At 51.3% G+C, this 15248-nt stretch overlaps 9 protein-coding genes across 9 annotated transcripts; 2 read left to right on the top strand and 7 right to left on the bottom strand.

Annotated features, from left to right (window-relative positions):
* Positions 1 to 135: 135 nt before the first annotated feature.
* On the bottom strand, positions 136 to 762 carry SNOG_06478 (hypothetical protein; the record flags this gene model as incomplete). The annotated part of the gene is made up of 2 exons (XM_001796796.1): positions 136 to 473; positions 534 to 762. 2 exons carry the CDS (start codon positions 760 to 762, stop codon positions 136 to 138), a joined length of 567 nt encoding a protein of 188 aa, XP_001796848.1.
* A 1755-nt stretch (positions 763 to 2517) lies between these two features.
* On the bottom strand, positions 2518 to 2918 carry SNOG_06477 (hypothetical protein; the record flags this gene model as incomplete). The annotated part of the gene is made up of 2 exons (XM_001796795.1): positions 2518 to 2598; positions 2673 to 2918. 2 exons carry the CDS (start codon positions 2916 to 2918, stop codon positions 2518 to 2520), a joined length of 327 nt encoding a protein of 108 aa, XP_001796847.1.
* Positions 2919 to 3080: 162 nt separating this feature from the next.
* On the top strand, positions 3081 to 4288 carry SNOG_06476 (hypothetical protein). Its single transcript, XM_001796794.1, has 2 exons — positions 3081 to 3335; positions 3391 to 4288. The coding sequence occupies exons 1-2, from the start codon at positions 3261 to 3263 to the stop codon at positions 4117 to 4119; spliced, it is 804 nt and encodes a 267-aa protein (XP_001796846.1). The 5' UTR covers positions 3081 to 3260; the 3' UTR covers positions 4120 to 4288.
* On the bottom strand, positions 4287 to 6061 carry SNOG_06475 (hypothetical protein; the record flags this gene model as incomplete). The annotated part of the gene is made up of 3 exons (XM_001796793.1): positions 4287 to 4376; positions 4484 to 5337; positions 5368 to 6061. The coding sequence occupies 3 exons, from the start codon at positions 6059 to 6061 to the stop codon at positions 4287 to 4289; spliced, it is 1638 nt and encodes a 545-aa protein (XP_001796845.1).
* A 2063-nt stretch (positions 6062 to 8124) lies between these two features.
* On the top strand, positions 8125 to 8506 carry SNOG_06474 (hypothetical protein; the record flags this gene model as incomplete). The annotated part of the gene is made up of 2 exons (XM_001796792.1): positions 8125 to 8176; positions 8343 to 8506. 2 exons carry the CDS (start codon positions 8125 to 8127, stop codon positions 8504 to 8506), a joined length of 216 nt encoding a protein of 71 aa, XP_001796844.1.
* Positions 8507 to 8820: 314 nt separating this feature from the next.
* On the bottom strand, positions 8821 to 9297 carry SNOG_06473 (hypothetical protein; the record flags this gene model as incomplete). The annotated part of the gene is made up of 2 exons (XM_001796791.1): positions 8821 to 8948; positions 9006 to 9297. 2 exons carry the CDS (start codon positions 9295 to 9297, stop codon positions 8926 to 8928), a joined length of 315 nt encoding a protein of 104 aa, XP_001796843.1. The 3' UTR covers positions 8821 to 8925.
* A 742-nt stretch (positions 9298 to 10039) lies between these two features.
* Positions 10040 to 11788, bottom strand: SNOG_06472 (hypothetical protein; the record flags this gene model as incomplete). The annotated part of the gene is made up of 2 exons (XM_001796790.1): positions 10040 to 11709; positions 11779 to 11788. The coding sequence occupies 2 exons, from the start codon at positions 11786 to 11788 to the stop codon at positions 10040 to 10042; spliced, it is 1680 nt and encodes a 559-aa protein (XP_001796842.1).
* Positions 11789 to 12671: 883 nt separating this feature from the next.
* SNOG_06471 (hypothetical protein) lies at positions 12672 to 13478 on the bottom strand (the record flags this gene model as incomplete). The annotated part of the gene is made up of 1 exon (XM_001796789.1): positions 12672 to 13478. One exon carries the CDS (start codon positions 13476 to 13478, stop codon positions 12672 to 12674), a length of 807 nt encoding a protein of 268 aa, XP_001796841.1.
* A 533-nt stretch (positions 13479 to 14011) lies between these two features.
* SNOG_06470 (hypothetical protein) lies at positions 14012 to 15083 on the bottom strand (the record flags this gene model as incomplete). Its single annotated transcript, XM_001796788.1, has 3 exons — positions 14012 to 14409; positions 14467 to 14970; positions 15029 to 15083. 3 exons carry the CDS (start codon positions 15081 to 15083, stop codon positions 14012 to 14014), a joined length of 957 nt encoding a protein of 318 aa, XP_001796840.1.
* Positions 15084 to 15248: the final 165 nt, after the last annotated feature.

The raw sequence follows: 15248 nt of genomic DNA, 5'->3' as shown, positions 1-15248 counted from the left end.
AAGGAGCGCCGATTTCAGGTCCTGATTTGGCGAGGCTTCCTGGCCATTAGTGAGACTCGAGTATGCAAACATTACATCGGGCTCGTACCAGACTACTCGTGGTACGAGCCCATGGCCGCGTAATGTCCATCGCTCTTAGGACTCGGTAACTTGCTGGAAGAATGTATCAATTGCTAGCAATAGCACAGTCAAAAGAGCACCAAGCGCGGCAAGTGACCTTCCTTTGGTACGGAACAGGAGTAGAACAGAGCCCCAAGCACCCCTAGATGCTTTGTCGAATATCTCAAAGTCGAAAGCATCTTTAGACTGTTTACCATGGAACCAATACCACTTCAGCTGCCCAATAGCTTCCGAAATCGGCAGAATGAGCGCTGCTGATGCGATTTTGGAGAGAATAGTGATGACGGTCAGTCCGAGGGGCCATCGCGCTAGTGGACGGTCTTTCAACACAGCGAGTATGGCGACAATCGCTCCTGCAAGATCTTAGATCCTGATGCTTATGACGTGTAATTAAAGGCGAGTTTGGCCCTTACCTATACAGACAGCACTCGTTGCTACACTTAGGATCTCAAACAGCCACCGTTTGTAGAGGTTCTGTGACGCATTGTACTGCGCGAGCTTCCGTTCGATGCGTGGGATGATATCCAACGAGGGCTTGGTGTGGAGAGAAGACCTATACGTTGGAGGCGGTGTTCCACCACGATCTTCGGTAGGTGGTGATGTACTACTCGTACTGGAGCGTGGCGGACGATGAGGACTCATGTCAGTCCCCGAAATCTTTTGTCCTAGTGCTAAGGGCACGAATGTCAACTGTCTGTAGTCATAAAATTCATGCGTGTGATCACAAGAAACGATTGGCGACAAAGGAAATTACGAGTGTTTTGGGGATCATGCTAGGATAGCTCAAATGTGACGATGGGCACCGCCGCGCCGGCGAGACAACAATACATAAAGAAGGCAACGATAGGCTAACAGAGCGTCTCAAATAGGTATTGAGAAGTGTGGGTGCAAGGTCTTGTCTATCATGGCCGTGCTTCAGCCTCTCGTAGACGGGCATTTCGCGCCATGTATGAGTTCGGCATATGGTGGTGGGAGGCCGTAGGCGCTGGGACAAGACCTCGGCGGCTACAGAGCGTACCGATGTGGGCGCACCAACCCGACACATTGTCATTTGGACATACCGTAGATCAAACTTGTACGCGCTTAGAAAAAAATGCGCTCATGCAATCGTGTGGTTGTTGACAAGCTTTTCCATCGGGCCTCTGTATATTGAATGATTTCTTCTGTTGGAACCAACTCCTTAATCCATCAACTTGGTGGATGGCAAAATTAGAAGATGACAGGTGTTTTGAAATAAACCATCGTCATGATTGAGGTGTAGTCATCAACAAATCATCCAGCTCGGTGTTCCAAGTCATATTTTGTCCTTTGACCCTGCGACGTCTATTGGCAGCCACGGCTTTCTAGATCTAGTCGGCCATAATCATGGTATAAGATAAATTTGCCTGTCAACTGATCGCAAGCGTTGGTTACCAACGTGTACAGTGCTACTATCTACGGAAATCGAGGCTGAAGTACGTGACCGTGCTTGCGATCCATGGTTGATGGACATCTTTATCCAATCTGTTGCACATTTTGTTGTAGACCGAAATCATGGCTCTACCAGTGCTAGAGAAGGTAGCGACCCGTTGCGTTACAAACACATTGCGCTCGCGTGCAATGATAGCTGGCATGCCCCTAAAGGTTTGCAGGACTGGAGACTGACTCGAGATTGGTTTTCCGTTGGGATCAAGATGATCCTTGCGTTGTTTACATGGTGACAACTCGCGCTCGTATGTACATACTGTACATCGCTGGGGCCGTCCTGTGTAGCGCCATTGGACGGCTCAATTCTTGAGATACGGCGACACATCATCGCAAGGCTACCTGTCTGAACAAGGTCGTTCTGATAAGGCTACTATGCAGGAGATGCATATTGTCTTCTCAGCTTGCTGACATCAATGCCACATTGGGGCGCTTACAGTGGCCTTCCTATTGGCCAGTGTTGTACATGTACCTGATCATCCGAACACCATATTGCGTAAGTCGGGGGCTGCACGGAACCTGCTAGGACAGCGAGGTCATGCCAAAATGTAGCATTATGGTAATGGTGAGACATGATAGACGAACGAACGTGGTAGTGTACCCGAACAACACTTGACAGGAAGGGTGCACAGTCTAGCACCAACATTGTCAAAGTTCGGACGTACTACGGTGTAAAGGCTGCGTGACATCGCGACGTCGGGATCCACGAGGCTGAACCCTTGTTGCTTGTGGCTGCATACTTGCTCGTGTATTTCGTCACACAAACGGTTCAATTGCAGTAGCGACAGCCAGGCACAAGAAAGTTCTGGGGTTTCCGTACTGAAGTTTATTGACCATTAACTAAAGTCTAGGAGATGAAGAAAGCGTAACGCCGACGTGATTCGTGTGTAGAAGGAGTAGCGAAAGTGGTCGCGGAAACGGCTCATTGGCGTGTCAGGCCTTGCATGTAGAACCAATCGCTTCGGCTCCAGGGGACGGGCCAGAACCGCCAAGCCCTTCTTCTGCTCCCGAAAGCTGTTCGATTGGTCAGAAATCATTCTAGCAACTGTGAAGCACAACGCATATTACAGGCAAAGGTTCGTACTTACCAAAATCGCCTGTTTTGAAAATGCCTTGTTGAAAGCCCCCAGAGCGCTTGCGATTGTGATAGTTTGTGTGATGAACATGGCAGCTGATTTTCCATCCATTGCGATGTGATTTCGGGCCTCCATGAGGCCCGCCCTGAACGCCTTGTGTTCCACTTGCGACCACTCAAACGTTTCACCTTGCCGGATTTGTTCCTCAGCCGTCATGCGTTTGGTCCACTCCTTCCAATGATCGCACAACATCCGCATGATGCAGTGAATGCGCACACATGTCGCTTGTCATCTAGACGCAATCGGTAGCTTTGGAGGCGGTCATTCGGCCTGGGGTCATCGCGGTTTGAAGCGCCGTGGATGGGTGGTGGAGATGATGCTGTCCTGCGATGCCTGAATGCATTTGCTCGTCGTAGCACTGCATCCATGGATAAATTCATCGGTATGTCCCACGTTCTTGCTGGAATCCAGCTGATCATCCACAACTGTATCATCTCTTGAACATCGAACGGTACTTGGCAGTGCAAGCATCCACCTCTTCGGCAGCACATCTATCGTTTCCAACACGTACTTGACTTTGTACATCATCGTACAATAATCATGCGCGGAAGTACTCTATTCCTCGTCGCTTCATGCGTGCTTCCCATTTTCGCGAGCCCTGTGCCCATGGAAGGAGTAAGTGACATACTGTTGAGACCCATCATCGTTATATCGTCTGACGTAGGAACAGATCAAGGCCCGCAATGTACCTGTTTTGAATCGTCGTAATACGCTTTCCGTTACCAACCTCTTTCCTACGATCTTCGGCAAGAGGTCCATTGTTGAAGCAGTTCCGAATTCTCTTACAGACATCGAGGCACGAGGGCGTAACACACCAGGTGGAGGCTTGAAGGAACGATCTGTGGGAGCCGACATCGAGGCACGTGGACGTAACACACCAGGTGGAGGCCTAAAGGAACGATCCGTGGAAGCTGATATTGAGGCACGTGGACGTAACACACCAGGTGGAGGCCTGAAGGAACGATCCGTGGAAGCTGATATCGAGGCCCGAGGGCGTAACACACCAGGTGGAGGCTTGAAGGAACGATCCGTGGGAGCCGACATCGAGGCACGTGGACGTAACACACCAGGTGGAGGCCTGAAGGAACGATCCGTGGAAGCTGATATCGAGGCCCGAGGGCGTAACACACCAGGTGGAGGCTTGAAGGAACGATCCGTGGGAGCCGACATCGAGGCACGTGGACGTAACACACCAGGTGGAGGCCTGAAGGAACGATCCGTGGAAGCTGATATCGAGGCCCGAGGGCGTAACACACCAGGTGGAGGCTTGAAGGAACGGTCAGTAGAAGCTGATATCGAGGCCCGAGGGCGTAATACACCAGGTGGAGGCCTGAAGGAACGATCCGTGGAAGTCGACATCGAGGCACGAGGGCGGAATACGCCTGGCGGAGGATTGTAGAGACGGCAAATGAACGTCTAGGCACGAGAACGCCACTCCATAGCTGCTGGTAAAGAAGATGAAAGGAAGGGACTTTATTAATTTCTGTATGTATCCATATGTTCGAAGGGCGGTTCCTCTCTGTAAGGTAAATTAAGTCTTAAATCCACCCTGGAGGTGGCAAATTCTTAGATGGCTTCGGTGTCAACGGCGAGAAAATTAGACCAGATGCCCTCCATCCTCTTGTCGCAGACAGTCGGACCTTGAGGTTCTTTGCCCTGGCTCGTGGAGTGCCTTTTGAGTTGGATTTTGCAAGTTTTTTCTGATAATGCTCGGGAAACCCGTAGAGTAAGGTGGCAATAGCCGAGTTTTTCCTAATGCTCACTGACTCCTTCTCGATTCCGCTTTTGATGACCGTTGCGAGAAGGAACACACAGCTGATGAGCAACAAACCAAGTGGAAGCGATAGCCACGCCCAACGCACACGAACGTACACCTCATTGTCGAAAGCGTCACCAGTAATCAGCTCACTGCTGGACGATGACCGGATGACATTGGTCATAGCTTCCACCAATCTATCCATGTGTTGCGTGATGTTGTTGGGAAGCAACCAAGGGTTGAAATCAGGTCGTTTTGTCCTGACCTCAGTGGGGTGGCCCGTCTTCCAGCGAAGTACTCGTTGCGAGTCATTACCGACTGTAGTGAATGCCGGAAACATGCGATCAAAGATCACTACTGTTTGGAACATTGTGTCGTTGTTGACGCCCCACCCCCATTGCGAGAAGTTTTTCCCGGTTGACGGTGCTGCGATCGTGACATTCTCCAGATAGTCCGTGTAAGTAGAGCCGTCTTCGAGTTTAGTGGCTGACCAGGGCTGTGGACCGGAAGTGTTATTTATCATGGTAGAAGTGACGTCTTCTTTGTATGTGCCGACATAATAAGAGGACTTTACAGTTTTGACGCACCATGCTAGAACGCACTCTTGCAACACTGGTGGTTTGTTGGCGAAGACATCGGAAGCTTCGGCGCTACTAGATATCAGGACGTCCACGATTGGGTTGCGTATTTCCTTAAAGTTGATGGTGCCAGCCCCCCAGAGAGGTTCGCGAAGAGGATTAGAAAGTAGAGGAAGTGTTCTCATCAATAGAGCCTCGCCTTTTGGTTTTCCGTTGTTATCAACCATGTACCCCGACATAAGTATAGGGTCCACGCTGGTAGAGTTCAGGAAATAGCCACACACTGTAGTATTCGGATAAGAAGAAACCGTACTATTCAACGTTGAGGTCCAGTCGACAGTCGTGTAGATACACGCGAACTCGAGAAGCTTTGGCACTTCTACGCACTTGCTACACACCCCCAGTGTGTCGTATGTCGGCCAAGTGCAATTACTACTGGGACAAGCGAGCGGAAAGTCGACACGGGAGCCGTTGCCAAAGGGTATCGGCTGCGTTCCGTTACCGACGAAAAAGGGATCAGTGACAGCCGTCATGTGCTGATCCAGGTTTATTATGTCAAGTCCGTTGACGTAGTCGATACTAATCTCTGGTTCGTATCGTACAGCACGAGCTATCGAACTGTTTGCTTCCTGTAGCGTCCAATCTTCAGGGAAGCTGACGACTTGTTGAAAGAATGGGTCGAGTGCTAAAGCGAAGATTGTGACGAGAGCCCCAAGGGCGGCAATGGTCTTGCCCTTCGTGTGTATCAGCAACAATAATGCACCCCAAGGTCCCCTAGAAGCGTTGTCGAACATTTCAAAATCCCACATCTTCTTAGAATCACCTCTGATGAACCAAATCCACTTGAGCTGCCCCAGAGCTTCGGCAACAGGAAGCAGAAGTGCAGCACCCGCAATGCGAGAAAGGATGGAGACGAAGGCGTTCAGTGTGAGGCCTGCTTTATTGAGTGGCCACCTGGATGCTGGTTGATCTTGGAGGACAGCTAGAGCGGCAATGATAGCCCCCATGCATAATGCGCTGATAAGCCAACTGACGATTTCGAGCAGCCACCTCTCAAACACATTGCCCGAGGAGCTGTAACGCCAGAGCCGCTCTTCGATACGCTGTGCAATATTTGGTGCTGACTCCCCCTTCTCCCCCTTCTCATTTTCGAAAGGGGGCGGCTGAATTCGTATCGATGGTGGTTTCGGTGGTCCATCACGGATGCCAAGTCCGAATTGTGATTTATGTTCACTCACTGCAGGACCATGTTCCGAGGATCGCTTGTCGAATGTAGTGCTGACAGAGAGTCCATCGAGACGTACGCGTGGACGATCTGTGGGAAAGAAGCGAAGGAGTGGCCGCCGAGAGGGTGGTTGCACTACTTCCGGAGGCGGTTCGGGAATAGGCCAGATGATGGATCGATCACTAGACGTTTGGATCGTTGTGGTTGGGCTTGGGCTTGGGACGTCGGTGGGAGATGGCTGGGTCACGGTGGCATGTGCTGGGCTCAAGTAGGTCGGTTTACTGTGTGGTAGGATCTCTGGTGTAGTAGGTGTCGTGGGGGTGGTGCCGTAGGTTTTGAAAGCTCCCCTTTCATCATGGGCTTCGAGGTAGATTGGTATACCGGGGAATGCCGGGCTGCGCGGTGAGCGTACCATGTTCGATGACCTGCCAGGAATAGAGATAGGGTAAGGCATCAAAGAGACTAGACGAACTGGATGAAGCAACTGTAAAAAGGGAGAAGAAGGTAGACTGAGGAAATGTTCAAAGCTGACCACTTTCTGCAATCGCTCACTGTTGTACTTACCTTCAACTATAATCTATGCAGGTTGCTGTACGCCTCCGCCACCCAAATTTATCATTGGAGGGTACGCGAAACACCAAACACTGTGGCTTACTGCGGCGTACATGCCCGCTACACTTCCTTTCTAGAAGATGATGCATTACCGAGCTGATCGACCATTCACCTGTCAGGCTAGGCGCAAGAAACCATGCCCGCCTCCACGAATAAATGCCAAGAAAAGCGGCTGAGTGCGGCGTGGGTGTCGGATGCCATCAGGCCGGGTACCGGTGAAGGTGTAGCCGTACAGAATAGTAGTATAAGCGCTGGCGTGGCCAGATGGCTAGCCTAGTGTACACTCTTGCCGCCGCGTTATGAAAAGATCATGCAGGTTGGCATATTAATAGCATTCGGCCCCCGCACGAGGTTGGGTAGATGATGACGATGCGGCACAGTATATAGGCGCTTCGAGCCTCATCATTCCTTGAAACGAACGTATCGGCGCAGTGTTTGGAGATGTTGGTTGTTTATGCTGATCGAGCAAGTCATGATCGGGATCTCGAGCCGCTGAATTGAACGCATGATGTAGAGTGGCGTGGTAGTGGGATGAAGACGTTCTTCATCTCAAGGTCTTCGAGGTGGGGTACAGGGCTCGTGCGCAGTTCACGATCTGATATTTTAAGCGCGGAGCGCTGATCCTCCGACTCAAATTTAGCCGACGAATGGCAGTTGCCAAATAGACGACCTTATCGATAACAACCAAATTCTGTCTTCGATGTGCAGTTGTGCATTTGGTTGTGAACATACCAACAACAAATCGCCTACGTTGATGATAGGGCTAGTGCTTACTATGTTTCCTAGCTCGAGCTGATGGCTTTAGCAACGTTGTCCACCGATCGTTGCATCCCTTCTTCATTTACTGTCAGTGCCACCTGGGCAATCTTCTTCACCTTGGCGGAATGCCTTGTTACCGCTATGCCTTCGCAACTAACGTCTTATTCGGCAATAAACATCTACCGAAACGTTAACGGTGTGTTGATCAGGTCTTTCTGGGACGGCCGTAGTCAGCGCGGCTATCGGTTGCTTCCATGGACGTGGTCGAGCTTCTCATTGGAGCCATCGTTCACGCCCATTGGAAGAATGGAGACGCCACCAACTACACGTACGCTCGGGTTGTTTTAGCTCCCGGTCTGGCGGTTGGTGGCACATTTACTGTAGCCGCTTGCGGCTGGTATCCATCGAGATTGCGTGGGGAAACATCCCCATCGTGCACTGACTGGCGACGTGTGCTGTTTCGACTACCAGAAGATGGCTAGTATCCTGGCCTCGGATGATAATGCTCTCAGCGCGGCGCGAGTGGGTACAAAACGAACACGTCACCGATGAGGCTGAGAAGATTTTAACCTTGGAAGTAGAGCTTCAATTCCCAGGAATACAGGCGCGAGTCGAAACAGCATAATCATACGGATGATCCTGAACCGATGGCGATGCTAATTTGTGCTCGCAATATTGCCAACACGGCACAGTAACAGCATTGGACAATGATCCACTTGACCCTTCATCAGAATCCCAAACCAAAGGCTACATCAATACGCGCCCTCTACGACCAACATGCTCGCCGGAACAATCTGCGAGCAACTGGATCGAGCATTCTGCCATAATTGCTACTGCACAAACCCACCTCTGGTGAGACAGTTATGAACTGTCAGATAATGCTTGTCCACTTTTACAGCACGAGTCAAAGTAAGACAACTATTTCTTGGATTTACACGGATGAATCGTAAGCATGTCGAGTACTTGTACCGATACTCTCTGAAAACCTTCTACAATAGCGTTGCGCTGCTGTCATGGTGGTAAGTAAGTACGCAAAGATGCCCCTCCATCAGTGCTACTTTTGTGCTGCATATCAACTGTCACGAGGTGGCTCAGCCTGATGACACAAAGTTTCAGAACGGACATTATTTCATTCTCCGCTCCATCTGACAGCTGTCACAAAGGCGCGCTACGTGTGTAGGACCGCAACATCCATGCAGAGCCAATCTACACCAGCCACAACCTCTCTATCATGGTCGTATCTCATGAAATCCACCAAAACACTTCAGTCCACCTCTAGTTCGCAGCATCGCACTGAGCTACACAACCATTAGCACGCATTCGTCTCTCTCAAATTCAAAGCAATGAACACTCACTCTTTTGCGCACTGCACTCCTGCGTGCTAAACGCGGCGTTCCCTGCATTCGCCACATTCGCACAAGCATTAAACTGCTGATCGCAGCTCCTCTGCAGCGCGCCCTTGAGGTTCACAAACGTGTCGCCCTTGACGCTAAACGGGCGCACCGCGTTGCCCGAGTCGAGCACAGGCGTCGCCGCGATGCCACCCAGCGCGCCGTTGAAGGACTGGGCGTTAGCTTGGCGCGGGAGCACGGCGGCGGAAGAGGTGGCCGCGATGGCGAGAGCGAGGATGGTAGTGAAGGACTGCATGGTGATTGGATTGGATTGGTTTTGCTTGGTATGTGTGAAGAAATGGAATTGGAAAAAAGTGGGTATCAAAAGTACGTGTGTATAAAAAGAGCGACTTGCGCTTAAAGAATGTATGTAGATGGAAAGTGGTAGTGAATGTTGCTGAGAATGGATGAGACTTGCTGGCTCATTTCATCGTCGCTCCCACACACGAATATATACCCGCATGCACTCTGCGGCTTCACAACATCATCGCCACAAGTGTCGAAATTCGCAGCGTCAATGCTCACAATCCTGTGTTCCAGAATACTCTGCCTGAGCGCCTGAAACTCGCGACGGGACGTGCTTGGCGCAACAAGTGCTTCAGGTGCGGTTTAGCAGGGGCATGCGTGCGAAACATTTTCACAATGGCGGTTTTCTACTGGAAAGATCGTGTTTATAGAATGCGCGATATTACCGTCTCGAGTGCGTGAACGACATCCTGGAATTAAGCGGAGTGTAAGATGTAGCGCTTGAACGCGGACGCTTGGCGCAGTTCGGGCTAGCTCTGCTGTGTCGATGCTGTAGCGATGTTTGACGATGTTCGAAGGTCCGCTGATCGGGAGTCATGGTGGTGAGAAGGAGTGCAGTTGCATGCTTCAGGGCAAAAGAAGGGTGAAGGTAAAGCGTGGGGGTTATGCAGCAGCACAACCCCCAACAATGAGGTTGAATCTATCATTAAACTCTAATCTCGAGTACATAAAATCTATACTGTTCTCATTAATTATATATAATATCGTCTCCTGTTCAGTCTCGCAACCCGCCCATCGTCCGCTTTGGCAAACGCGATCGTGCCGACGGGCTCGTTCGGACGCACATCTCCTATGCGCACTGGCAGATCATGCAACAAGGCTGAGCGCTCGAGGCCGTACAATGTCGACCCGCCAGTATTTATCGGAACGTATGGGTTCAGCATCGCCATCGAGGAAGCGTACCCGATGATGTCTGGCGCGAGTGTCATGTACCTGATCGCAAGGCCTGCGTATGCTGCAGATAACAATATGAGCGAGCTGAACAAGAGCGCAGCGAACCACTTCCAGTTGGTTTTGTATACTGGTAGTGTTTGCTGGATTACACGGGCTTGCGTGCCGTTGAATGTGATGTTTGGGCTAAAGCCGTTGGGATTGACCAACAGGCCTGTCTGTGTGAGGTTACTCGGCAGAGCTCCGCCCAGTGTAGTAGTTGCGAACGTAGACTGGTGGAAGGTATTCCACAAGATGGTAAGACGTCGCGCGAAGACGTCAGGATCGAGCTTGTACAGCTGTACATAATCGAAAGTTGCGCCGATGAAGTTTGTTGGATCTGCCATCCACTTCTCCGCATTTGTAGAGCCTCGGGCTGAAGGGCTGCTCACATCCGTGTTGTCGACTCGTGGCAATACTGTCATGAGGTTCCGGATGATATTGGCCCGGGTGACAAGATCGGTGTCGTTCGTGTACCCGTCTCCAAACAAATCGAGCTTTCGCATTGACCCGACGCCGCACGATGTGCCATTGCAGTTGACTCGCGCCTCAAAGTAGTTGTAGTCCACGTTGCAAGCGGTTACCGAGTAATTCGAGGAAGTGTCGCCGTCAATAGCCAAAGACATTGAGAGAATAGGACGCGGGTATTCTCCTATACGTGGCGAAGATGGGTCGCCCATCAGACCCCACGTTCCAGTAACATTGGCCCATAGGCTTTCATTTTTTAGGCCAGATTGAATCTCGTTCCTTGAGCACGTAATGTCGAATTGGCGTGCCTTGATGGTGAAGTTGCTATAGCCGTCTCGGGGCATACCAATTGTCGGTACACCAATGAGGGAGCCATAAGTCGCATTGCCTCCTTCTTCATCACGATATACTCGCTTCCACTCGTCTGTAGTGTCGCCTTCGATGTCTCTATACAAAGGGAGCTTCACATTTCCCCATAGGTCCATAGAGGTGTCCTGGTACTTGGAACTACTGAGCAGAGCAGCCAAAAAGATGGAAGTGTACGTCCCACGCGCGCTGTTCATGGAACTAGCACCTTCCAGAGATGAAGTTGTTGCAGATCCAGGGTCCAGGTAACGAACGGTGGCAATCGATGAGATGTTCTGATTTTCTGTACTGAGAAGTCGGAGAGCGGATTGGCCGCCAACAGGTGACAAGAGCCATATAAGTACCGTAAAGACTCCGACGATAGACCAGTAGCGAAGAGTGATTTGGCGCTCGAGGGCTGTAAAAACAGACTGGCATCCAAAAAGCTGCTCGAGACGTCCAAGTGTGGTCCCTCTTTCAGCAAGGTATACTCCCAACGAGCGGAAAAATCTTCCCATGAGAGCAGCGAAGATCACCGGGAAGATAGTTGGCGACAGCAGTAACGTCTGTTCAAGCTTGAAGCCATAAAGCGATGCCTCTTTGCCATCCAGTCCCGCAGCTGTCAAAGCAAGAGCTGACAGGTCTTAGCGTATTCCTCGCAGAAGAAGTAGATCTAGATGAAACTCACCAACAAACATGATCGGTGTGGATGCCAAGACCGCATCGAAAACCATGAGACTAGCTCTCAGCGGAGTCAAAGTCGCAACCTGTTGCGCTTGAACACTCGGACGAACACCGGGCGGTGGAGGTAATGGCCAGGTCGTCGACCAGCTTGTGGTCCTTGACCTGCGAAAAAAAGGATTTTTATCCCCCATATCCTCGCCCTTCGACTCTTCGTCCGGACTCCGGGAGATGCTCGGAGACCTTCCATGCGCTGGCGCATAAGCAGGATCGTATTGGGTGTCGAGCTCGATGGTGCCGAAATGTGCAGGTTGTATTGGCCGTATATCCGGGTCCTGCACGGGTTGGTACGCCATGACAGCGATACCTCACGATGAGGAAGGAGAGATGGAGAGAAAAAACAGACAGGATGACGTTACGTTGGTCCGCGCGATATAGCGCATCAATTGAGTGTACAGGGAGGTTTTGTTGGCGCCTTTCTAGGCTACACGCTACGAGCGTCAGATCATCATTAAGGAGTCGAATCGATGGTTGTAGGGCCGAAAAGAACGTTATGCTTTCTACGGATAAGTATCTTATCTTTGCGCAGTTGCATGAAACATTGTGCCATCCATCCAGTCGTAGAAGCTCCCTGCGCAGCCTGCACGAAACATTTCGATCGTCTTGAATTTGTGGTGCGGTGATGTCGTTGGTGGCAATGCCTGAAATAGAATCGGAGGATAAGGTTGCGCGCTAAGCCTCCTAGCCTGGCCGACTTTGCCTTAGCCGCACGTGAGCACTACGAGGCTTCCAAGTCACAAGTGCTTACACTTCAATAGATATCGACACCATGTTGGTTGAACCCAAGGTAAGGACATGCAGAATGGCCCGAACTCCTGCTACCCCAGACCAACCCGCGCATCACCAATACCTCTCCTGAACAAGCCTCAACCCCTCCTCCCCAAACTCCCTCACACCCCTTTCCTCCACCCTCACCCTTGCCCGAAATGTCATCTCCATCTCCCCAGTCTTACCATTCCTCCCCCAATGATCCACCTGCTCCCTCTTAATCAAACACCCTTCAATCGCCCACTTCGGCACCGCATCTTCAAAAACTACACCCTTTTCCTCCCTCATCATCGCCACCAATTCCTTTGCGCGCTTTCCATGCATCTCTTTTGTCGAGTACATCGTCCGCGCGAACGAACTCACCGAATTCCTCACCGCATCGTTTCTGCAGCGCCAGAGCAGATTATTCAGCGCTTCCTCAATGCTCGGCACGGCGAAGATGCGCGCATCGAAATGCGCGGTCCACAGCACGTCTTTCCCACCTTCACCTTTGAGCGCGGGTTCCGGCTGCGCATCTACAGCTGCGATTAGGTGCTTGACGAAATTCACAGACGTGTAGCTCGCTGCCAGGCTGGATAGTTTTTGCACTCTTTCGCCGAATGCGCCGACGCCGCTGGGGAAGATCAGCGTTATCTCGTCGGATTGCGTGTATGCGAGGGTTGCGCTGGGGAAGAAGGTGAGCAGAGAGGTACAGGTGGATAGCATGGCGGAGTGGATACGCTCGTCGAAGGGCCGGGCGAAGTGTGAAGTGAACCGCGAGAAGTTGTGGCCGTCGAGGCGCAGTATGATGGGGCTGTTTGATGGGAGGGTTGTGTCGTAGACGGCTTCGTATTTCTTCATGCGTTCTGCGAGAGGGATGTTGGGTGGTGATGAAGGCATTATTTCAGGTAGTTGAGCTGGGGGTTGTGTGTCCATTTGGACCGAAAACGGATGACCTGGAATTTCTGCGGAAGCTGAATTGTGGTAAGGTGATGGGGTGATGGCGGATTGTGGTCGATATTGGTGTTTCCCAAAAGTAAGCGACCAGGCTTTCCGGTAATCACCAAACCTCTGGAATATTGAGTGATTCGCTGCAATCGATCGGTACATGTTAAGTAAGGGCTACAAGTCAATCGAGATAGTGCAGCCATTGAATTCTTGCCTAGCGTGGGTGACTCATCAAGCTCACGTGCTTCCAGACTACAGCGCCACAGATGTATGAACTCCATGAATAGAGTTGATGCAGGCCAGTATGCTTCAGTCCATTACACATCGCTCACCATCGAGAATCAGACATCATCCTCGACAATATGCGGAACGATCGCACCATACATCCATACCTCGCCCTCCTAGGCCACACACCACACTATTTCTCTACCACCAAGCTCCCTCAGACTCTCCTCATGCCAAGCCTCCATCTCTTTGCGTTCCACCTAATATCTCGAGAATAGAAGCTTCGCCTCAGCCGATCGAACCAGACAACGCAATATAATCGGCCGATTGTGGCACTCCCGAGCTTTCGCAGCCGCAGATTTGTGGCGCCGAAGGGCCTCAATCATCTCGCACCGAGCCTTGTAGGTTTGGTCACAGGCCGCAAGACATGAAACATAAACCCGCCCAGATGAGTTGTGGGCCGCCGAAGTCAGTTTAGACTGATCTTCTGCTTCTCGCACCGCCTGCACAGCTTCCTTGAACGTCTTGTAGGCGGCTTCCGCTTCTGCCTTCGATTCTGCTGCTGCTGTGGGGTTTGACTCGATGTGATATTCATAAGCAAGCTGAGCGGAGCGGAGGTCAGCTTCAGCTTTGCCGCGGCGTTGGTCGATGGGTCGGTCTGGAAGTGGAGTAGTCCAGTGTCTTCTGGCGACACGTTGTGAAAGGGTCGTCGTACCTTTAGTAACAGATGTGATGCCAGTAGCTGTCGACATCGGAATGTCGACTCGTGATTCAAGGTCCAGCAACTTTTCCATGTAATCACCGACTTTGTCTCGCACATACTTCGCGACCGATTTCGCATCCGTCTCTTTGCGCAGAGCTTCAGCCTTGACTTCGACTAGTCGATCGCGAGCATCTTGGACCCTAGTCTCAGCCGTCTCTCGCGCCGACATCAGTGCGTTGGGCTCCAGCACAGCTTTCTCAGCCTTGCGCTGTTGCAGGTGTTGGTCATCGAGTAATCGTTGACCTTCGGATATGCTAGGATCGAAGACTAGTGCCCCGGTGTCGATCGCCTTGGACTTAGCTTGCGCGCCTTTAGCCAAGTTCTTTGCCACAGCGAGCTCTTTGAGGGCTGAGCTAATGGTGGCTTCGGCTTTGGCAAGGCGCATCTCGTTCTCGTACTCGATGACCCGGCATGTGGCCACGCAACCGTCATGACGGAGCTGGTAAGACTCGAGCACTGGACATTGTTAGCGGATGAGTAGCCCAAGCATGGGGTAGAGGAATGGTATACTTACTCTTCTCGTTCAAATCCTTTGTGGTCATGCTGCTGGTAGGGACTGTGTAGTCCATGCTTACTGTTCTGGTGATTTCTGGTTAGGAGACAAGGGGTTTAGAAGAATTTAGTGGTTGGGCCGGAGTTGATGTACACTATAAGAAAGTTCGTTGTGATTGTGAGTGCGTATTATATAGGGAGAGGAAAGCCGTTGGCTAGTCTCGGTAAACCCCCGGTACAGC

This window comes from Parastagonospora nodorum, assembly GCF_000146915.1.
Source record: "Parastagonospora nodorum SN15 chromosome Unknown scaffold_9, whole genome shotgun sequence".
Lineage (NCBI taxonomy): Eukaryota > Fungi > Ascomycota > Dothideomycetes > Pleosporales > Phaeosphaeriaceae > Parastagonospora > Parastagonospora nodorum.
This window is presented reverse-complemented; position numbering and strand designations above follow the sequence as displayed.